The following is a 23,619-nucleotide window of genomic DNA, read 5'->3' as shown; positions in this document are numbered from 1 at the left end:
TACTCACTGGATAGTTTTCGGGGTCCCAATCTCCCTCGCCTGCCGTAGGCGCTGCTACGTACTCCTCCTCTCCCAGTACTCCCAGGTGCGATTCCGCTGCGCCCGATAGTGGCCGTAAGCTTCAAGCCGCGTCGAACCGATTGTTGGTCGTCGATCTCCGACTCTCCACTCCTCCTATCCAGAAGCCAGCTGGTGTACTGCAGAGATCCCTGCTCCCCGTTTCCAAAGACGCAGGGTGCGATTTCTCACGATCGCGAACGGCGCGCGGTACACTTCTTGGCGCGATAGAAGTGTTGGTGTACCGCTGATTCTCGCTGCTAATGATCCGTTGTCTTGACCGCAAAGCGTGTTTTTTACTTCTTAGGAAGTTCGTAGTCGACAAACGAATTTGCGTACATAGCTGTATAATGGTCAAGGTGGAGAGGTAGTTTATGAAAAGTTGTTGCTCATCACACCTGACTGTGGACGCTCGACCTGGTTTGGGAGCTCGACTGGGATCTAAACCGAGATTGCCTAGGCTTCGTTGTCTGATGAGTGCCGCTGAACGACGAACTAGACTCCACTGCAGAGATGATTCTTGTGCGGCGCAGCACCGTCAGGGTCCTCCGTGTTTCCGGAGCGCGTTGTTTTTCTTCTTCACTGCGTTCCTTCTGCTACCCTTAGGCGTTGTCTGGTTTCTCGCTCTGCACCATGGAATCTTGACCGCTTCGCGTATTTTGGTGATTCTCCGAAGATAATTCGTAGTTGACAGCTGTTGCTGCTTACATAGCTTGTGGAAATACTTCGTTAATCTGGCTTTATGTCCTTGGCATGATACTGTCCGCGCTTGCCATCCTTCACGTCTTCCAGCATGTAGAGATTGCTTCCCAGGATCTTCACCACAGTCGCCGGAGCGAATTTGGAGTCGAGTTTGCGGTTGATGTGATCCACCTTGGAAGACTGCGTGAAGGTTCTACGCCAGACGAGATCGCCAACCTTGAAAACGATGTCGCGTGTCCGCAGATTGTATCGCTGCTTCGTCTTTTCGTGGTTGTTCTTTATGCGCCGGATGATGAACTGGTGGATGCGACGAATCGATGATAGCCGTACGTCCTGCGCCACTTTCGGATCGTCGGGCGTGTTCAACTCCAGCTGAGTATACAGGTCCGTGTGTAGTATCAGCTTCCTACCGAAGTTCGCATAGTGCGGGCTGACTCCGGTCGCCTCGTGCTTCGCTCCGTTGATGGCTGCTACGATCGCTTGCAGGTTTTCGTCCCAGCCTCGGTGATCTTCATCCAACAGGGCTCGTATGCAGGTGATAAGGACTCTGTTCACTCTCTCGGCATTGTTCACCATCGGACAGTAGAACGCAGTCTTCATGTGAATGATGTTATGCTTGGCGATCAACGCTTTGAAGGCAGCCGACAGAAACTGCTTCCCGTTGTCCGAGAGAATGATCCGTGGTCGAGAGTAGCGTAGGAAAACGTGCTGTTCTAGGAATTCCACCATTTTGACGGAGTCCGCAGATCTCATCGGGTGAACGACAACGTATTTCGTCACCCAGTCCACTACGACGAGCATCACTGTGTTACCGGCACGAGAGCGAGTGAAAGGACCTACGAAGTCGACCGACACCAATTCCCAAGGCACACGGGCAGGTTTGGGACCACCCATGTTCGGCATCATTGTTCTGTTCGGCGCTTTGCTGGCTTTGCATGTCTCGCATCCCCTCACGTACCGTGCGACGTCCTCCATCATCTTCGGCCAGTAAAAGTGGTTCTGCAGCTTCTGCCATGTCTTTTGGAATCCGAGATGCGCTCCTGATGTCGAGTCGTGGAACTTCGCAATCACTTCAGCTCGCTGGTTTAGCGGGACTACCTTCCTCCACCGGTGTGTCAGCGCGCCTTCTTCATTCCTACAGCTGCAGTTCTTGTAAAGCTCTTGATTCACCAGACGGAAGTCCGGAAACTTGGCCCCGTCTTGCTGCACTCGTTCCGTTAACTTCTGGTACCACTGATCGACGGAAGCATCTGCAGCGAAGACCATCGTGCTGACAATTCTGGACAAAGCATCCGGTACCGTGTTGATTTCTCCCTTCCGGTATTTGATGTCGAAGTCGAAGGCGTTCAATCTGAGTATCCAGCGACTCATGAGTGCTGTAGGGTTCTTCATTGATCTCAGATAGCTTAAGGCAGAGTGATCGCAGTGTACCGTGAACTTCGTGCCTTCTACGTACCCTCTGAACTTCTCTATCGCCCGGATGACGGCCAAACATTCACGTTCTGTCACAGAATACTTTCGCTCTGACGAGGACAGTTTCTGGGAGAAGTAGGCAATAGGATGTTCTTCCCCGTCTGTCTCCTGCGTCAGTACCGCACCAATCGCTACATCGCTCGCATCGCATGCAATGGCAAACGGTTTCGTGTGATCTGGCATCGCTAGGACTGGTGCTGCTACCAAGGCTGATTTAAGTTTCAGGAACGCGTCTTCTGCATCTTTCGACCACCGGAACTTGGTTTTCGTCTTCGTCAGCTCCGTCAACGGTACTGCAATTCTGGAGAAGTTCGCAATGAACCTGCGGTACCAGTTGCACATCCCTAAGAACCGCTGTACCTCCTTCCTGCATTGCGGGGCTGGGAAACGCACGATGCACTCAATCTTCTCCTGATCTACGTTCCATCCGCTTTGATTCAGCACATATCCCAGGTACTTCATCTCCTCCAGACAGAACTTCGACTTTTCGGCGGAGATAGTCAGTCCCGCGTCCCTTAACCGCTTTGCCACTTCCTTCATCAGCTTGATGTGCTCGTCGAAGGTGCGTGAGCAGATGATTATATCGTCCAGGTAGTGGAACACGTGAGGTTCCAGGTCGGCGAAGATGTGCGTCATCACTCATCAGCCGTGCCAGCGCTTGACTTGCTGTACACAGTCCGAAGGGGACGACCTTGAACTGGAAGTGACCCCTTTGCGGCACTGTGAAAGCTGTCACCGGCCGGGATTTCTCTTCCAATGGCATTTGCCAGAAGGCATCTTTTAGGTCGATCGCCGAGATGTAGGTGCATCCGCTGAGGTTGTTCATGATTGCCGATATCTGTGGGATGGGATACCCCTCGTTAACCATCACCGAGTTAAGGTGACGGGCATCTAGACAAACACGGTACTGACCGGTCTTCTTCTTCACGGCAACCAGAGGGTTGTTCCACGGCGAGAATAGTGCCTCTTCTATCACGTCGAGCTCCAGCATTCGGTCGATCTCCTTATTCACCTCGTCGAGAACGTACTTGGACATGGGATAATAACGCTGTTTTCGTGGCTTCGCTTCTCCAACGTCGATTCGATGTACGTACCGGTCTGTTCTTCCGAGTCTTCCGGGTTCGGCCTTCGGGAAGTGGCTTATGGCTTCGTCCAGTATCTGCTTCTCTTCTTCTGACAACGGCTTCATGGATTCTTGTTGCGGCACGACCTCCTTTTCAGCCTCCAGGTTAATCGTGCAGCAGACAGGCTTTATGCAGAAGGCGTTCCAGAAGTCCATCCCGAAGATCACACAGGTCGGCAAAGTGGGAAGAAGCAACATCGACACGACTTCATTTTTGTTGTTGTAGGCTATCGGCAATCGGGTGTACGATTGTATGCGATGCTCCGTTCCGTCTGCCGTCTTGATGCCTCCCACCAGAGCTATTTGCTGCAAGCCTAGCTCCTGCGCCATCTTTACGCTGTCGCCTCCTAGAATCAAACAGTTGGCACCGCTGTCGAGTAATCCGGTAACTTGTTTCCCGAGTATGTCTACCACTGCGTGCGGACGATTGTCGTTGTCGGGGTTGATGATCAGTGAGTTGTTCTGAACTAGGTCAGGAATTGTAGAGGGATCGTCGAATTGAGGCGAGGATGTCCTACCCTCTGTTACTGGCTCCCCGCTTGCGCGTTTCCCGAGCGTTGAAGACAGGTCGGGCAACTTCGCAACGAGAATCCCTTTTGTCCACAGCGATAGCAGAACAGTACTGCCTGGGGTTTGGCGCAGTCCATGAACCGGTGTCCCCCTTCGTCACAGTTCCAGCAAATCATCGCCGCCGGTGGATCGCGAGCGTTGTTTGCTTCAGGAACTTGGCGATGGTTGTTAGGATTGTTCGCTGGCATTTGTGGGAACTGTTGGTTGGGCGACTGTCTTCCTACTGCTTCTCGACGGTCGAATCTCAGCTTCAACGCATTCACCTGCTGTAACAGGGCTTCCATCCGCTGGTCCATCTTATCCTCGTCCTGCGCTACCTGTTCTGCTTCTGCACCGTAGGCTGTTGGTGAACTGCTTTCTCCATAACTGTGAAAACTTTCCGTTTCCAAAGCGTGAACCTTTCCAAATCTTTGGAGCGGTGGTTGTGGCTTCGCCGGGCGCAGCGAAGAGTTTGGAGTAGCCAGCGCTGGTTCAATCAGTGCCCCATACGGTAGCGATATCCGTCGCTGATGATGTTGTAGTTTCCGGAGTTCGTCTAGTTCCTTGCACGCCTTCACCAGCAGGCGTATGGAGTGGTGTGATGCGGCAATCGGAGCGTACGTGGAGTTCATGTTCTTCTTGATAATGAACAGCTTCTCTTGATCGGTCACCGGAGGATCCACGTATTGGAAGAGAGTGGATATATCCTGGTAGAATTTGGAGAACGGCTCTTCCTCGCCCTGCAAGCGGTGGTATGCTTCGGCCCGCAGAATGTAGGCGTAGCTCGCCGGCAAGAATTCTTGCCTGATCAGCCGCTTGAAATCGTCCCAGGTTACCAACTCTCCCGACACGTATACATTGCTGTACCAGTTGAGCGCGTCGTCCAGAAGCAGATGTTTGACGTTCCTCAGCAGCACATCCTCCGTTACTCCTTCCGATGCAGCGAAAATCTCCACACGTTGCAGAAAGGTGTTCAGCGACGACCCATCCTTCTCGCCTTTGTATCTGAACGGCCAGTTATGGATGGCCTTCAGTGTTCTTCTTTCTTCTAACAGCGGTCTTGGAACGTGTTCTTGCGCCCTGTAGTTCAGCTGTCGCAGTAGATCGGCCCGCAGTTGGTTGTAGTCACCTCTCGCATCAGCTTCGCCCGCATCGGTTCTTATCGGTTCATATGGCGGTGGTGGAATGGTGCTGCCCATCGTTGGTTCTCGCCAGCTGGAGTTTTTCTGCGCTTCAAACCTGTTGTTCGGGACGACTCGCTGACCAACCGCGCTCCAACCTCTTCCTCGCGTGGTACGCATGGCTTCCAATGATGCAGCGCCTCTCTCGTTGTCGTGGAGTGTTGAGCTGTCGCGTTGAGGTCTAGCTGCTCTCGGATCGGTCACTGGAGATGCTGTATGTCGCTGTTGTCGCTCAGCGTGGATGATGGACGCTTGATTCGATGTACCCGAATGGTTGACTGGATTTCCATTCTCGTCGAATCCTAGGAAGTCTCCTTCAGTCACGGTCGAAGATTGTGTGGTCCCTTTTGGAACTGCACCGGTACTGCTTCTATTGGCACTGTCACTGTTCACTGGTCTGGCACTTTTCTTCGTTCTTCCTAGCGCATCGTCCACATCTTCCAGGGAAAACTGCACTAAAAGCGCCACGGCTGCGTGTGTGTCGAGGAAAGCTACCGGTGGATCCACGATGGATAGTCTGTCCCGATAGTGCACTAACCGCGACCGTAGTAAACGAACTGCTGGGAGATCACCGCGCTTCAAAGCTGCTTCCACTTCGGGTATTAATTCGCGCACGCGAGATTGACATTGACTGATATTGTCCCCCACATCCATAACGTGGGAGGAATTGTCGTAAAGTATTCCTTTTATCTCATCTTCCTGCATAAGAGCACGCAAGCGAACGGCTCTAGCCCTGCGAGGAAGTGCTCCGAGATTGTTTACGTGGCGCAAGGCCAGTTCGTAACTGATCTCTTCTTCTGATAGGCTTGCTGGATCCATGATCCAAAAGGTCTTAATTAGCCAACTAGACAAAACTAAAAATGTGGTAGGTTCTACAAATGTGCTACAAAATAACAGAATTGTGCCACAAACAGAACACAAATTCTAAAATCTACAAACCACAAACTAAAATGGTTCGTTTTGTTGGGCGCCAATGTTGTGAAACGACCTTTGCGAAGGGAAAAGGCATTGGTCGTGCCGGCTAAGCCACATAAAACGCCAACAAACAGATATTCATGGTGCAAACATTTATTCTCCCACTTTCATACCCTTTCCTTATTCACCTTGCTCCTAATCTTATTTCCCTGACTTTGCTTCCTCTTCACATCATTTTCCTCTTCAAGGTGTTCTTCCTTTGCTTCTTCCTCTTTCTTTTCGGGTACTCACGCACACTGCCTACGTCCTACTCGCATCCAGCCGCACCGATCAGTTGCCGGCGCTGTCCCGCTTGACGATCCGGAGGGACGACTTGCTGCGTCTCGCCGCTGGGTGGTCCGCTTGACCGACCATCGATGCTGTTCACTCCTCGCGGCCCAACGTACCGATTCCTTTCGGTGGCCAGTGCTCTCCAGCAGCCTGGCCGTAGTGATCGTCGCTTGCCAGCAGCTGGGTTTCGCCGCCGTGCCCCAGAGACGGTGGTGGCTCGTGGAATTCGATCACTCCTTGTCGGATAACGCGATCTGAGCTGCGGGTGGTGCTCGCCGCTTCGAGGAAACCGGGATCGGCTACACAAATAAAGAAAAAAAAGCCCTGAGGCAATCCTTCGGTTACAATGAGCGTTGTGGACAAATCGTGGTATCACTCACTTCGCTTCGAAGGCCCTTTTCGTTTTCCAACTATGGAGGATTGTTTCTCGTGTTAGGAGGTTCTTGATACGGCCAGTCCTGTTGGAAAATGTGGCGTTAGCTAGTTCTCGTCGCAACAAAATTCACCTCCCACGATTTGCTTACCGGCTAGACGACAATGTCGTTTCGCTGCTTGAACGATCGAGTCCGGAACCGTTTTTAGTCGCCCAGAGTCCTCTGGTGTTGCTGATGGTTGGTCGTCGATTCCCACTGGCGATGCCACGTGCAGCTAAAGTGCTCTTCGGAATAAGCCGGCTCAGTCCGATCGACGGCTATCCTGACCGGGGTGCTGGAATCTGTCGAAACCAAGGCGATTAATTTCACACCTCTGCGCACTTCACTTCTGATTCAAGCACTTACGTTTCTTCTCGCACTGGGAGTCTCGGGATTGGGGAGTCGTTTTTTCTTCAATGGTGGTTTGACGGCAGCAACGGTGCGACTTTCCTACCGCACGATTTCACCACTTCTGTGCTCTTTGCACGGAGCCCGTAGGTACGTGTGAGCGCGACTGGGCAGCAGCGGATATGGATGGCTGTCTCTTTCGCGTGGCAAGCAAATTCTTTGCGGAGCTTTTGACCACAAGCGAGTGCCCTTCAGCATTCTTGTTTGCGTTCAGGTATGTTTACACTTTTCTAGCTTCCCATAAAGTTTGCACACATCACAAATGTTAACCAAAATGGACAAATTATTACCTAATGTAACAGTTCTTTAAAAACTCTGACAGAATTCTTAAAAAACTCTCGTAGGATTCCACCAGATACTCTTTTGAGAATTTGTTCAAAATGTTTTCCAATGATTTTTAATTTGGTGTTGGTCGTGGTTGTTTTGGGAATTGTTCCAGGAAATCTTACAGATAATCTTCAATAGATTTTTATGTGAAATCCACTAAGTTTCTTCAGATTTTTTCAGGAATTGCTTCAATGTCCTACAGAGTTTTCTTCAGATATTCTGTTAAGTATTTTTGAACAGGAAGTCTTCCGAAAATTTCTCCGGGAATTCTTACAAAAACTTTCTCACCAGCAGTTTCTTTAAAAAAAACAAACGTTACTTCACAAACACCTACAGGGATTCATACAGTGATTTCTACAGGGATTTCATTGAAATTTCTCGAAGGAATGTCATCAAAATTTTCTTCATGGGTTCCTCCTGTGATTCTTACAGGAATTCTTCCAACAATTCCAGTAGGAATTCCTCCAGACATTCCTGCAAAAAATTATTCTGAGATTTCCTTTATGTATTTTCTCTGAAATTTCTCCAGGATTTTCTCTAAAGAAACTCTCTAGGCTTTCTAGGAAATTTCATCAACGACCCTTTTAGGAATTTAATAGAGAAATTGAAGATCACTGCCCGACTGATCACTGGAGAAGACTGCAAATTAGCATGGAAAACAATTCAGTTAGAAATTCGCTCACTTTGTGGTGCTATTGCTTTCAGAAGCCAAAAGCATGATATAATCGAATCTGGGCCTCTCTGTGTTTGCAAAAACTTCTGAGAAAAATAAAAGTTTTCACATAAAAACAACAATTTAATTATTTAATTCTTTATAGTTGTCAGTTCGATTTAAGCGTCAAATATGTTTTCTGTGGTTTATTTCGGAGATTTATTTGATAGATTTTTTTCAGTAATAACTTTGGAAATCCGTGCTGCAATTCCTAAAGGACTATCTTCGAAAATCCCATCAGCAATTGAGTTCATATTTGATTTAGTTAAAATGTTCAAGATACTTTATGGAACACCGTTAGAATTTTTTAAATTTCTGCGGCAATTCTTTAAATAAGAAAATTTATTAGGATCTTCTTCTTTTGTCAATACTTTTAGCAAATGCTTCAGCAATGGCTTTGTGAACTTCTTTCAAAATATCTTCTACGGACTTCTTTGGAGATTCTGTCTGCAAAGTTTTTTCTTTTTTTTTGACAATTCGTTTGAAAATAATGTTGGCAATTCCTTTGGATTTTTTTTTGGAAATTGTTTTGTTAATTTTTCGGCAGTAAGTTTGGAAATCGGTCTAAGTTATTATTTTTGAAAATACCTACGGCATTACACTTATAAATTCTTCAGGAAATTGCTTTTTGGACATTTTTACGATAACCCCTAGGAGATTTTCTTCAGCATTTTTTTGGAAAGTTTCATCGGCAATACCTTTGGTAATTAACCTGACAATTACATTTGTCATTCTTTCGATAATTCCTTTGGAAATTCATTCGGCAGGTAGTTTGAAAATACCTTAGTCATTTCGTTGGTAAAATTCTCTGGCAATTTTTAAAAATTCCTCTGTTAATTCCTTTGATTTTTTTTTGGGAATTTTTCTAAAAATTCCTCAACAAATTGAATAAATAATTCCGTAAGGAAATTCCGTCTGTTTGATACTCTCTTGTGAATTAAACAAAATCCAAGAATTTACGACAGAACGACCGAAGGGAAACTATTCTTCTGCCAAAGGAATTTTTAAAACTCAGGTAATTACCGGAGAAGTTCCCAAAGAATTTTCCGTAATACTTCACAAAGCCATAGTCAAAAATTTTGCATAGAAATAGTTGAAACCACTATAAACGAATAACCGGATTACTTTCCAAAAATTAACGAAGCAAATCTGGAAGGGATTGCCGAAAGACACCCCAAACTTACTTCCGAAGAAGTAAGCAAAAGAATTTCTGAGAAAAAACAAGAATAATATCGAATAAGTTGAGGCACATTCGAAAGAATTTAAAAAACGCATTTAGAAGCATCAAAGAAATGGCCCAATCAGTTCCAAAGGAATTTCCTGTGTAATTTCCAAAGGAATTGTCGAATAAATTACTAAAGACATTGCCAGAAACTTTTACTATGAATTTCATGACGAAATAGCAGAAAGAAATCATCATGAAAATGCCGGAAGAAATCGTGAAAGTAACAATCAAATCAATTCTCAAAGATGTGTTTTGAAGAATTTCCATTACAGTTTCTGAACGAATATTCCAAGGAAGTATTTATTGAGAGAAATTGCAAAAAAAAAACAAAGAATTTGCAAGGAGAATTACCGAAGGGTTTGCTAAAGCAATATCCAAAGAATCACAATAATTGGAATGATTTTTTTGATATATTTCCGAAAGAAATCATAAAATATGCTCTAGGAATCCCCAAAAGCATCGCTGAATAAATTCTCAAAAAATGGCTAAAGGAATCCTAAAAGGAATTTCTGAAGAAATTTTTAAAAAGTGCCCTGGAAAATTACCGAAGAAATTAAAAATAGATCTGAAAAAGTTCTCAAAGAAATTTTCTGATGATTTCTCAAAATATGAGACGAAGAAATAAAGAATTAAATAATAAAGGAGCCATTAGACTGTTTGTCATTATGACAAATATTTGCCATTGAATCCCGACATTCATCCAAGGTTGCTATGATTCCCGTTGTGTTGGTCATTTGTTTAGCTTGTTTGGCCAAATATTTGTCATGCCTAATGGGACCTTAAAAAAATAAATGAGCTTTCTAATGAAATTGAAATTGGGTTTTGGTTATAATGACCCTAATGCACGACGAAGGTTGAACAGATTTTTTCGGAAAATCCTCCAGGTTTAACCAGAATTCCTTCAATGTTCTTCAGAAATTGCTTTAAAAAATCTTCCAAGGAATTTTTTCACAAATTCCTCCAGCAGTTTCTTCAAAAATTTTCTAGCGTTACTTCACGAACTCATGCAGGGATTCCTACAGTATTTTCCCCAAGGATTTCATGGGAAAGCCTCGAAGTATGTAATGTTATCAGAAATTTCTTCAGGGATTCCTCCAGAGAATCTCACAGATTTTTTTTTCAACGGTTCTAGAAGTAATTCATCCAGGAATTCCTGTAAAAAACTTATATAGAGATTTCTTTGGGAATTCCTCTGGCTAATCCTTTATGAATTTTCTCAGATAATCCTCCAGGACTTCTAAGCAATTACATCGATGATTTTTTGTAGGAATCAAATTGAGGAGCATTTTCTGAAGTGAAGAGAATTGTCAAACAAAAGGGGCACAAAACAAGCAACAAAGAAGGTGCGACGATTACTCTTTATCCCTACTGGTAACAGATAATGACATGATCTCGAAATTTTTTGTTGCAGACAAAACGGAAGCTGAATTTGTTGCGTACTTTTCAACTCGCGAATAATCAATTATTGCTAACCCAAAGTCGAAACTGTTTGTTGATAGAGCTTCACCAGAGTTGCAGTGTTTACCGACTCGAAGTTACCGTTCGAAAATCGCAATGCAAGGCTTAAAAATCTCTAAAGTCATGGTGTACGATGTTAATCCCATTATTTTCAAGTTGGGACAAACTTATGTCGCATGGGTTTGTTTGTCGCAACAAATACAGGTTGCGACATTGTCATTATTGTTCCGCGATGGTTGAATTTTGATTCACTGATTATCTGCTTAGAAGATTCGAAAAGTCTCCTAGGAACTTCTATAGGAATTCCTTTTAAAACTTCTCAATAAATTTCTTTAGGAATATTTTCCGAAGTTCATCCATTTGGAACACCAGGTTTGCCTGAAACAATTCCTTCAGACATATGTCCATGGATTCCTCCAGGAAATCATCCTGGCCTGTATCTTGAACTACCTTACGAGATTCTTTTACGAATATCACCGGTGGTTTCCCAAGGAGTTTCGCCAAGTAGTCTTCCAGGAATTAAAAATTCAGAAATATCAGATAACCCTCGGTGGATTTCACAAAATCATTCGTTGACTCTCCCTTGAATTGATAGTTTTCAATATGAATACATGGAGTGGACCTGGTGTGATGGTTAAAGCACGTGACTATCATGCAGAGGATCTGGGATCGAATCCCACTCCAGACAAATTCAAAAATTGTGAGTTCTTCCTTCGGAAGGGAAGTAAAGCGTGGATCCCAAAATGAACCCGCCTCAAGTATTCCTAAAATATGAATACATGACGTAAACAAATCAACCTCTATTTACATGCAGAACACGCTGTTTAATTCAGAACAAAGTGGGCTAAAACCAAATACCAAACACAACATTATTTACTCCTCTTTCATGCATTGATTGCACAACATGTGCTCACGAAAAGTTAAGCAATGTTCATCTCGCAGAAACTTGCTCCTCCATTCAACATCATAAAAGTACCTTTACAAAAACCTTATTTCTCCACACATACACACACAAAAAAAACTCCACCATCCGGTAGGAACCGTCACTACATCAAGGTCGCCACTTCAGAACGACCAAGCCTCACCACCAGGTGCACTCTGGGTCCCTGGCTGGCAGGATGCCACCACCGCACAGAGCCAACCATTCCAACCAACCAACTTCTCCAGGCAACAACTTTCCGAAATTCCACCAGAAGGCTCAGCAGCTCTATAATGGTGATGCCTCCTGCTACATCCCGAAAGCCAGAGTTCTCTCAACTTTTCATAAATATGTATGCGTTGCACTGCGGAAGTGATGCGAAAAAAAAGAATCACCTCCAGGAACCAGCAGCATCAACAGCAGCAGCAGGCCTGCTGGAACAAAACCGCAAGGCAAAACTTTCCCGTTCTCAACGTCGGTTGTCGTTCCGAAGAACGGTATTACCGGTGCTGCCGCGCCGGAGCACAGCTAGAACCAGGATAGCAACGACGACAGCAGCTGCATCTTGTTTTCGGAATTGCATTGCCGAACGGGCGGCTCGGCTCGACAAGAAGCCTATTTTCACTTGGTTTGGTTTGGACTGGTCTCCTTTGCCTACAGAAGGATAGACGGCACAATGTTTTCGTCATCAACATCGAGTGCTGTCGAGTACGCTACTGTACACTGAAAGATTCTTGTTACGGAATCTTGATTTTCATACATTATTATAATTGCAACTTTGTAAAAATCATAGTTTAAGTATTTTCACAATTCCATATGACAAGTAGAGCTTCATAATTTAAAAAAAAAACGAAGACGTGTAAACTGCTTCTAATGTTTGGCACAGTGCTACAATTCTAATTATACAAACTCAAAACACTAGTAACAAATAACAAAAGTAACAAAAACAATAGATGTCGTAATTGTCAGGTTGCAATAGCATGAATATGAACTTCGTTTTTGAGCGGTATACGAAGAAGTAAGATCTACCGCGAAAAGATTCCACAGCCGAAAGAAGTAGTACGAGGTGGATATATTTACTTAGGCACAAAACAGTGTGAAACAAAACGATATGCAGACAATTTACGAAACTGTCAACAGCCTGCAGAGAAAGACAGCTCCATCTCCCATCCGCGAAGGAAACTTGTTGACAGATAAAACTATTGTATCTACCAGATGGGAGGACTTCGAGACTTTGTTGAATGGAGAGAACCCGAGCAGAAGAAAATAACTCGATAAAAGCATATTTTGATATGGAGATCGAAAAGTGATATTGGTTTGTTTGCTATAAAAGGTAAAAGTACTGGAAATAATTGCTAAAATTTACTCCTCGACCAACATTATCATAACAAATTTAGCTCTTTTGAGAGCTAACCAATAGCAGCGAGCTATTCGGTTGATCTTCAAATAGCAAATTTTGCAATTGGTCAGACGTCCTTCATTTATTTAGTTAACATCAAAATCATGATAGTACTGAATCAACAATTTGCCGCCATAATACTCGATTTGCAGCTGCAGCTCTCCAACGTCGATCACGCCCAACACTCGCCAGATCACGCTCCACCTGGTCCGCCCATCGTGCTCTCTGCGCTCCACGCCTTCTTGTACCAACCGGATGGTTAGCAAACACCAGCTTTGCAGGGTTGTTGTCCGGCATTCTTGCAACATGCCCTGCCCATCGTATCCTTCCGGCTTTGGCCACTTTCTGGATGCTGGGTTCGCCGTAAAGTGCAGCGAGCTCGTGGTTCATCCTTCTCCGCCACACACCGTTCTCCTGTACGCCGCCGAAGATCGTCCTTAGCATCCGTCGCTCGAAAACTCCGAGTGCTTGCAGGTCCTCCTCGAGCATCGTCCATGTCTCGTGTCCGTAGAGAACCACCGGTCTTATTAACGTCTTGTACATGGTACATTTGGTGCGGGGGTGAATCTTTTTTGACCGCAGTTTCTTCTGGAGCCCATAGTAGGCACGACTTCCACTGATGATGCGCCTTCGTATTTCACGGCTCACGTTATTGTCAGCCGTTAGCAAGGAACCGAGGTAGACGAATTCTTCTACCACCTCGAAAGTATCCCCGTCTATCGTAACATTGCTGCCAAGGCTTGTCCTGTCTCGCTCAGTCCCACCTACCAGCATGTACTTTGTCTTAGCCGCATTCACCACCAGTCCGACCTTTGCTGCTTCGCATTTCAGGCGGATGTACAGTTCTGCCACCGTTCCAAATGTTCTAGCAATAATATCCATGTCATCCGCAAAACAGACAAATTGGCTGGATTTCGTGAAGATCGTGCCCCGGCTGTTGAGCCCGGCTCGTCACGGCATAACACCTTCCAGGGCAATGTTGAATAGTAGGCAGGAAAGTCCATCATTTTGTCGTAGTCCCCGTCGAGATTCGAATGAACTGGATAGTTCACCCGAAATCCTTGCGCTGTTCTGCACACCGTCCATCGTTGCTCTTATCAGTCTAGTAAGCTTCCCGGGAAAGCTGTTCTCGTCCATGATTTTCCATAGCTCTGTGCGGTCGATACTGTCGTATGCCGCTTTGAAGTCGATGAACAGGTGGTGCGTTGGAACCTGGTATTCACGGCATTTCTGGAGGATTTGCCGTACGGTGAAGATCTGGTCCGTTGTCGACCGGCCGTCGATGAAACCGGATTGGTAACTTCCCACGAACTCATTTACTTTAGGTGAAAGACGACGGAAGATGATCTGGGATAGCACTTTGTAGGCGGCGTTCAAAATGGTGATCGCTCGCAAGTTCTCACACATTAACTTGTCGCCTTTCTTGTGGATGGGACAGATTATCCCTTCCTTCCACTCCTCCGGTAGCTGTTCGGTTTCCCAGATCTTGACTACTAACTGGTGCAGACAGGTGGCCAACTTTACGGGCCCATCTTGATGAGTTCTGCTGCGATACCATCCTTACCAGCCGCTTTGTTGATTTTGAGCTGGTGGATGGCATCCTTAACTTCCCTCAGCGTGGGAGTTGGTTCGTTCCCGTCCTCTGCTGCACCAACATAGTCATTTCCTCCGCCATCTTGGTCCTCCGTGCCTACATTCTCCACGCCATTCAGGTGCTCGTCGAAGTGCTGCTTCCACCTTTCGATCACCTCACGTTTGTCCGTCAGGAGGCTCCCGTCCTTATCCCTGCAGATTTCGGCTTGCGGCACGTAGCCTTTGTGGGATGCGTTGAGCTTCTGGTAGAACTTACGTGTTTCTTGTGAACGGCACAGCAGTTCCATTTCCTCGCACTCCGCTTCTTCCAGGCGGCGCTTTTTCTCCCGGAAGAGACGGGTCTGCTGTTTCCGCTTCTGTCTGTATCGTTCCACATTCTGTCGGGTTCCATGCTGCAGCATTACCGCCCGCGCTGCATCCTTCTCCTCCAGAACCACTCTGCACTCCTCGTCGAACCAATCGTTTCGTCGACTCCGTTCTACGTACCCGATAGTGCTCTCGGCTGCGTTGTTGATGGCAGCTTTGACTGTACTCCAGCAGTCCTCTAGAGGGGCCACATCGAGCACACCCTCGTCCGGCAACGCTGCTTCGAGATTCTGCGCGTATGCGGTGGCTACATCCGGTTGCTTCAGTCGCTCTAGATCGTACCGGGGCGGCCGCCGGTACTGTACATTGTTAATAACGGAGAGTTTTGGGCGCAGTTTAACCATCACCAGGTAGTGATCAGAGTCGATTTTAGCGCCACGATAGGTCCTGACGTCGATAATGTCGGAGAAGTGTCGTCCATCAATCAGAACGTGGTCGATTTGCGATTCCGTTTGTTGTGGTGATCTCCAGGTGTAACGATACGGAAGGCTGTGTTGGAAAAAGGTGCTACGAATGGCCATGTTCTTGGAGGCGGCGAAGTCGATGAGGCGTAGGCCATTTTCGTTCGTCAGCTGGTGGGCGCTGAACTTTCCAATCGTCGGTCTAAATTCCTCCTCCTGGCCTACCTGAGCATTTAGATCCCCTATGATGATCTTGACGTCGTGGTTTGGGCAGCGGTCGTACTTGCGTTTGAGCTGCGCGTAAAATGCGTCTTTGTCATCATCAGTGCTTCCGGAGTGAGGGCTGTGCACGTTTATTATGCTAATGTTGAAGAATCGGCCCTTGATCCTCAACCTGCACATTCGTTCGTCGATCGGCCACCAACCGATCACGCGCCTCTGCATGTCGCCCATCACTATAAAAGCTGTTCCCAGCTCACGTGTGTTGCCGCAACTCTGGTAGATGGTATGATTACCTCTAAACGTTCGCACCATTGATCCTGTCCAACACACCTCCTGCAGCGCTACGATTCCGAACCCGCGGTCCTTCAGTATATCGGCGAGTATGCGGGTGCTCCCGATGAAGTTGAGAGATCTGCAGTTCCACGTACCGAGCTTCCAATCGCAAGTCCCTTTTCGTCGCTGTGGTCGTCGCCATTGGTATCGGTTCGCATTCTTCTCTTGTTGATTTTCCGGTGCTAGTCTTTTTTACGGCTGGCTCGCACTCGGCTATGCTATGCTATGCTATGCTAGTCTTTTTTACGGCTGGCTCGCAGGGCCTGACACCAACCCACTAACCCAGGGAGCTGGGCTTACCTTCCCGGAAGCTGCGGGTTCTGCATTGGCATTTCCTTCAACTACAGTGCTAAATAGCTAGGCTCGAGCGCCAGTCTTCGCCGGGGGTGGTGTTTTTAATGGGCGCCCAGGAGATAATATTTTACCTGAGCTTACACCCCCGGTCAGACGTCCTAGGAACATTAAAAAAAAAAAGGAACATTTTTTTTGCTATTATTTTTAGTACTTTTACCTCTTATATAAATCAAACCAATAGCACGTTTGATCGTCAGTACTTGACCTCTGCCCGGGAAATCCATCGCGTTCAGGTTCAGCATAGGTGACTATGAACAAGCTGTACAGCTCCCAACACTAGATGATGTAAAAGGGCAACAGTAAAAGTGCTGATACATTGTTGGCTAAGATGCCAAATATTTGACGATTTTTGACAGAAAATGTTGGCAGGTTTTTTGGCTCTGTTTGTCCATATTCGTTTTTCGAAAGTGGCAAATATTTTTGTTTGCCCAGTACACTTTAGTCATAATTTAACTGTCAAAAGTGTAAACAGTTTTGTAACTTTTAATTCCACCCGTTTATGCTTACCCAAGCAAAGTTCGGATAAAATAGTATGTTTGGGCTTAACCAGCTATTCTAAGGAAGATGAATAGCATTCTATTTAGCTCACTTTTTAAGTAATTAACCGAATTTGAGTTCACAAAAAGTACATTTGTGTCGCTGAAAGGAACGCTATTCAGCTTAAAAATGAGCTTCGAAAAAAATGAAAAAAATGAGTCCTCAAAAGTAATTTATTATTAAGAGACATTAGTTCATGTGGAATCCAAATTGACAAATACCTTGAAATAATTTTTGATGTTTTTAACTTACTGAGATTTGAACTCGGGTTCTCCACGTTGAAAGCCGGTGCCTAACCACTACTTCATGTATGTGTTCTTAGGCACTGTGGGATTTTACTCAATGTGCTGATATCATTTAGAAGAGCTCAATCAGGTTCGCATGTGAACTTTTTCTGAACTTGGAATACTGTTTGAAGTCGAAAGTTCGAAAGAAGTTCACGTGGAACTTCTTGTGAACTTACACAGTTTGACATTTCCAGTTTGTTGTGATTCGCAGTGCAAAGCAATAAATTAGGGCCAGTGTATCGACTTCCAGAAAAGATTATAAATTTCCAGCTTGATTTACAGTGACTACGATCGCGTCGATTACTGGCGCGCTGCAGCGACAAGTGAAACGGGGTTGGAAACATTCAGCAAAGCTGGAAAAAAAAATTATGCACAGCCAAAAAAACTCCGGTGGAATCCGAGGTGGAACAGTTGTCCGCTGCGGGGGCAGCCTTTGAGCCACACAATGCGGATGCTTTGCGTTGATTACAAGTAAGTAAGTTGAAATATTATAGTGAAACAAAGTGTACTTGTGAAATTAACACAAGCTGTGGCTGCTGAGCTCGATTTCCGAGTGATTTAATTGAATGAGAACTTCCCCCGAGCTCCGCTGCCGCCGAAGTTCAAGTGAAGTTCACTTTTGGTACGGTTAATATTTATCTGAACTTCGAGTAGTAAGTTCAAAACAAGTACGAAACAAGTTCGAAACGGAACTTTTCAAGTTGATGGAATATGTCCAACTGAACTTTATTTGAGCTTTAGAGCCACGCAAAAGTTCAACATGAGTTCGGTTAAATTTTAATTGAACTCTGCTCAAAAGTTCAAAGTAAGTTTTTGCTGAACCTCTTTTCTACTTTAATGTCGTTTTGAAGAGAAGTCTACAGCTTGTACATGTACTCCCAAGTTGATAAACAATACATGAGCAACTTTTTGGAGAATTAAGTTCAACGAAACCGGAATTGAACCAAACTTGAACTTCTGAGTTTGTTCTTCAAGTGGAATCCGAACTTTTGGTTGCTTGGGTATCGTTTGACAGATACGCGTATTTCGACTACCACTTATAATCTTCCTCAGTGTCAGTTATCCGTTCACTTATATAAATTTTGTATGGGAAACATATGATTGAAAAGAGTTATACAGATTTTTTTAAATCATCTGGCATCCCTGGTGTCATCCAAGATGTTCACTGAGTATCTTCGAAAAAAAGGTGATGATTAAAAGAAAAACCCCATGCCCTCCGAAATGCAAGGACATCGCCTATGCGGCTTCATCCCATGTTTGCCTAATCACGAATTAAAAAAAAAATACCCTTGTCAATTTTCTAAGATTTTACCTAAAAACACTCCTTTATTGCATATTGAACTTTTTCCTCTTCTTGTAGGTGTAATACAATTGCCTATTTGATTGATAAATCTGCGGATTTAGGGACTGTAGGATTTTTTTACAGAAATTTCACAAAAAAAACACATTCAAAACACTTTGTATGAATAACTCCAGAAATGTTTCTTTTATTTGTTTTTATTTTCAGACTAAAACAAATTCCACACTTCCTAGAAAAATCTTTAAAAAATTCATCCAAAGAGAATCTTCTACAATTTCTCCCAGAATGCTTTAAAAAACTTCTCGCTGGATTGATTTACAAACTCGTGTAGATATACAGAAAATCAACTATAATTTATTTACAAATATGTTATAACACCTGAAATAATCCCTGGAAAAATTTCTGCAAGAATACCTAGCACCAAATGCACAATTTTCAAAAAAAAAACATGAGCAACTCATTTGCCGATTCTTTAATATTTTTTCACGGGTTTACCACATAATATTTTGAAGTCTTTTGGAAATTGTTCCAGCGATACTCATGGAAATTTCTCTATGAATAACTTTATGATTTCCAGCAGGAGTTTCATCACGAATTCTTTTAAAAAATCATTCGAACGATAATTTATCAATAATATATTATCAGGAATTATCCAATATTTTCTTAAAAATTCTTCCAGGGATCCCTTTGAAAAATTTTCATCAGGGATTTTTTTTTTTTTTGGCAACTCATATTCTGATTGCTTTCAAATTTCCACAAGAGATTCTTCCAGAAATTTTACAAATAATTATTTAAGAAACTTTCACTTCGATTGCTTCAGAAACTTATCCATAAATATTTGTACACATAAACAATTAAGGCTCCTAGAGAAATTTTCTGAAGGATTCTACGGTGCCAACCAGTGTACTGATGCAAGAGATTATTCAGAAATTTGGTCAGAAGTAGTTTCAAGAAATTTCCCCAAAAAATCTCCTAAATTTTTCTTACAAAAAATCCAGATTTATTATTTTTAGAAACAGGAAAAATAAGACTTTTCAGAGGATTTCTTCCAAAAATCCATCCAAACACAGCTACCAGAAAATCTTTAGGATATCCTCAAGTACTTCTCAATGAATATCTTCAGGAATTTCTCAAGGTATTAAATCAAAAATTTCTCAACAATTATAGAATATCTGAAAAGTAATTCCGAATAAAAAACATCTCAATAATTTCTGAAACTTTTTGAAGATATTTTTCAAGAATTTTGTTGGCAATATTTGGAGCAATTTGCTGAAAGCATTTCAAAACAAAGTTATCGATGAATTTAAGAGTTTCCTTCAGGAATTTCTCAATAGACTGCTTCGAAAAACCTACGATGAATTGAGAAATTCTACCGAATATTAAAAAAAATCAGGAGACTCTTCCAGAAATTCGTCTTGAAATGTCTTCAAGAAGTCACTCCTTGCCAGATTCCTTCAGAAATTCCTACATGAATTTCAACAGCATTCCTTTAGGAATTTCTTTAGAAATTCTTCGAGAGATTCCTTCAAAAATTTCTCGAAGGATTCATTTAGAGAACTATTCATGGATATCTTCAAAAAGTTTTCCATTGATTTCTTCAGAAAAAATCTCCAGGGATTCTTGTATAAAATCATCCATGCATTGCTACATTTAACTGCTCCAGGAATTCCATAACTTTCCTTAGAAATTGCTCCATGGATTTTTCAGAAAATTGTTTAGGAAAATAAAAAAATGTGAATTCTTTCAGACATCATTGAAATATGTTGTAAAAAAATCCTTTGCAAAAATTTCTGAAAGAATTCAAATTTTTTTATTTTTCTAAAGAATTTTCTGAAAAAAACATGGAACGATTTCTAAGGAAAATTATGAAATTCCTGGAGCAGTTGCCTTCAAAAATTATTTGCAGAGCTTCTTGAGATATTCTTCGAAAAATTTGCAAAAGTTTTCTCCCGGGAATTCCCTATCGAATTCCTCCAGAGATTCCTCTAGAAAGTCTTCTATGGATACCTTCCAATATGGTACCCATAGTGAAATTACTCCAGGAATTCATTCAAAATTTCTTTCAAGAATTCTTTCAAGAATTCTTTAAGAGAGTTTTCAAGAAATTTATCCAGGCCTTCTTCAGATATGCCCTGCAGAATTTCTTCAGAAATTCCCCCATAAATTCGTTTGGGAAGTGTTCTATGTATTCCGTCTGAAACGTCTCTGGAAATTCCCTAAAGAAATTCAAAAAGAGATTTATTCGGGAGTTCCAGTAGTATTCCTCCGAATATTCTCCCGGAAATACCTACAGCTTTTCTCCACGGATACCTTTATTATTTTTTGCATCAAGGGATTCAAATTTTTTTGCAGTAATATTTCCTAGGAATTTCTGCAGCCATACCATAGGAAATCTATCAACAGATTTCTCGGATCCCTCAAAGATTTTGTTAAGAAAATCGTATATGAACTGCAGGATTTTCTTTTTTCAGGAACTCTTCTAAAGTCTCTCAATAAATTTTCTTGGGATTCCACCAAGCGTTTCTTAAGAAGTTTTCTGAACTTCTTCACTGAGATTCATTCATGAATATCCTAAAATGCCTTCACGGATTTTAACAAGAAAAAGATAAAAGATTTCTTCAAAAGAATTTTCAGGGATTCTTTTAGTAATTCCTCCATAGATTCCTTCTGAAGTTTTTCCAGAGATTTCTTCAAAAATATCTCTATAAACTCTCTCAGTTATAATCTACTATTTTTAAGAAATTTCAGCAAGGGAATTCTTCAAAAGTTCATCCACGGATTTTTTCCCACAATCGTGCGGGAATTTTTCCAAGAGTTCTTCACGGAGTTTCATGAAAAAGATAGTTCCTACAAAGATTCTGTTTCAAATTTCTCCTGCAACTCCGTCAGGAAATATCTCCTGGCATTTCTTGAAAGATGCCTCCAGTGACTTTTCCAGAAGTTCTTCCAAAAAAAAAAAGCGAACAAATACTCGAGGAATGTTTGAGTTTCTAAAGGAGTCCCGTAAGGATTTCCTGAAAGAATCCCCGAAAGAACTTCAAAAAATACCCGTGAGATTACTAGAAAAATTATCTTTAAACAACTCTGGCAGGTTTCCTTGACTAAAACTTCTGAAGTAATCTTTGGAAGAATCAATGGAGTGATCGATAGGAGGATACCTGAAGGAATGCCCAGAGATATCTCTGAAGAAATTCCTTAAAGAATTACATTGGGATCGTCTGTAGCAATTCTGAAGAAGATTACAAGAAGGGCTAACCAACCCCGGTGGGAACTTTGGTCGTAGGCTGACAGGGAAGGGGTGTTTGCTTCGGTAAACCTGAGCGTCTGTTCTCCAGGAGGAGCGGCTCACAACAGCGTCTGATCCCCATGTTAGGGGCGGCTGATCAACGTCCGAGTGCCAGGGAAGGGCTCTAAGCTCAACTATGCACTGTGGTCCTCCGGAAAGTAGGGGTTTGGTGTCAGGTCCTACGAGCCAGCCGTAAAAAACATTGGAACGGAAAATCAGCAACAGAATAGTACGAACCGAGACCAACGGCAACGACCCCAGCGAACAAAAAGGACTTGCAATTGGAAACTCGGTACGTGGCATGGCCGATTTCTCAACTTCATTGGGAGCACCCGCATACTCGCCGATCTACTGAAGGACCGCGGGTTCGGCATCGTAGCGCTGCGGGAGGTGTGTTGGACAGGATCCATGGTGCGAACGTTTAGAGGTAATCATACCATCTAGGTACCAGAGCTGCGGCAACACACGCGAACTGGGAAAAGCATTCATCGTGATGGGTAATATGCAGAGGTGCGTGATCGGTTGGGGGCCGATCGACGAAAGAATGTGCAGGTTGAGGATCAAGGGCCGATTTTTCAACTTCAGCATAATAAACGTGTACAGCCCACACTCCGGAAGCACTGACAAGGACGCATTTTACGCGCAGCTCGAACGAGAGTACGACCGCTATCCAAGCCACGACGTCAAGATCATCATAGGAGATTTAAACGCTCAATTGGCCAAAAGGAGGAATTCAGACCGACGATTGGAAAGTTCAGCGCCCACCAGCAGACGAACGAAAACGGCCTACGACTAATTCATTTCGCCGCCTCTAAAACATGGCCATGCGTAGCACCTTTTCCAGCACAGCCTCCCTTATCCTTACACCTGGAGATCACCACCCACAGGAGATGGGATTGCAAATAGACCACGTTCTGATTGACGGATGGCACGTCTCCGACACTATCGACGTCAGGACCTATCGTGGCGCCAATATCGACTCCGACCACTATCTGGTGATGGTCAAACTGCGCCCAAAACTCTCCGTCATCAACCAGCGACCGCCACAGTGGTACAACCAACAGCGACTGAAACAATCGGATGTCGCCTCAGCATACGCGCAGAATCTCGAGGCCACGTTGCCAGACGAGGGCAAGCTCGATGAGGCCCCTCTAGAGGACTGCTGGAGTACAGCGAAAGTAGCCATCAACGACTGCTGTCCCGTTCTCAAGAAACACGGAAGTTCTATCAGAAGCTCAACGCATCCCGCAACGGCTTCGTGCCACGAGCCGAAATATGCAGGGATAAAGACGGAGGCCTCTTGACGGACGGACGTGAGGTGATCGAAAGGTGGAGGCAGCACTTCGATCAGCACCTGAAAGGCGTGGAGAACGTAGGCACGGGAGACCACGACAACGGAGGAAACTACGACACCAGTGCAGCGGAGGAGGGAAATGACCCAACTCCCACGCTGAGGGAAGTTAAGGATGCCATTCACCAGCTCAAAACCAACAAAGCTGCTGGTAAGGATGGTATCGCAGCTGAACTCATCAAGATGGGCCCAGAAAAGTTGGCCACCTGTCTGCATTAGCTGATACTCAGGATCTGGGAAACCGAACAGCTACCGGAGGAGTGGAAGGAAGGGGTAATCTGCCCCATTCACAAGAAAGGCGACCATTTGGAATGTGAGAAGTTCCGAGCGATCACTATTTTGAATGCTGCCTACAAAGTGCTATCCCAGATCATCTTCCGTCGTCTGTCACCTAAAAC

At 44.3% G+C, this 23,619-nt stretch overlaps 2 protein-coding genes across 5 annotated transcripts in view; both read right to left on the bottom strand.

The window, feature by feature from the left end:
- Positions 1-23,619, bottom strand: part of LOC115260031 (glutamate receptor ionotropic, kainate 2-like) — an 882,928-nt gene that overhangs the window by 617,629 nt on the left and 241,680 nt on the right. The window lies entirely within an intron of this gene.
- LOC115253797 (uncharacterized) lies at positions 3,874-14,708 on the bottom strand. Its single transcript, XM_062845092.1, has 4 exons — positions 7,110-14,708; positions 6,855-7,045; positions 6,711-6,788; positions 3,874-6,629 (listed from the first exon to the last, which is right to left on the bottom strand). Exon 4 carries the CDS (start codon positions 5,902-5,904, stop codon positions 3,880-3,882), a length of 2,025 nt encoding a protein of 674 aa, XP_062701076.1. The 5' UTR covers positions 5,905-6,629; positions 6,711-6,788; positions 6,855-7,045; positions 7,110-14,708; the 3' UTR covers positions 3,874-3,879.

This window comes from Aedes albopictus, chromosome 1 (assembly GCF_035046485.1).
Source record: "Aedes albopictus strain Foshan chromosome 1, AalbF5, whole genome shotgun sequence".
Lineage (NCBI taxonomy): Eukaryota > Metazoa > Arthropoda > Insecta > Diptera > Culicidae > Aedes > Aedes albopictus.
Note: the sequence above shows the minus strand (reverse complement) of the source record. Positions and strands in the feature narration are given on the sequence as shown.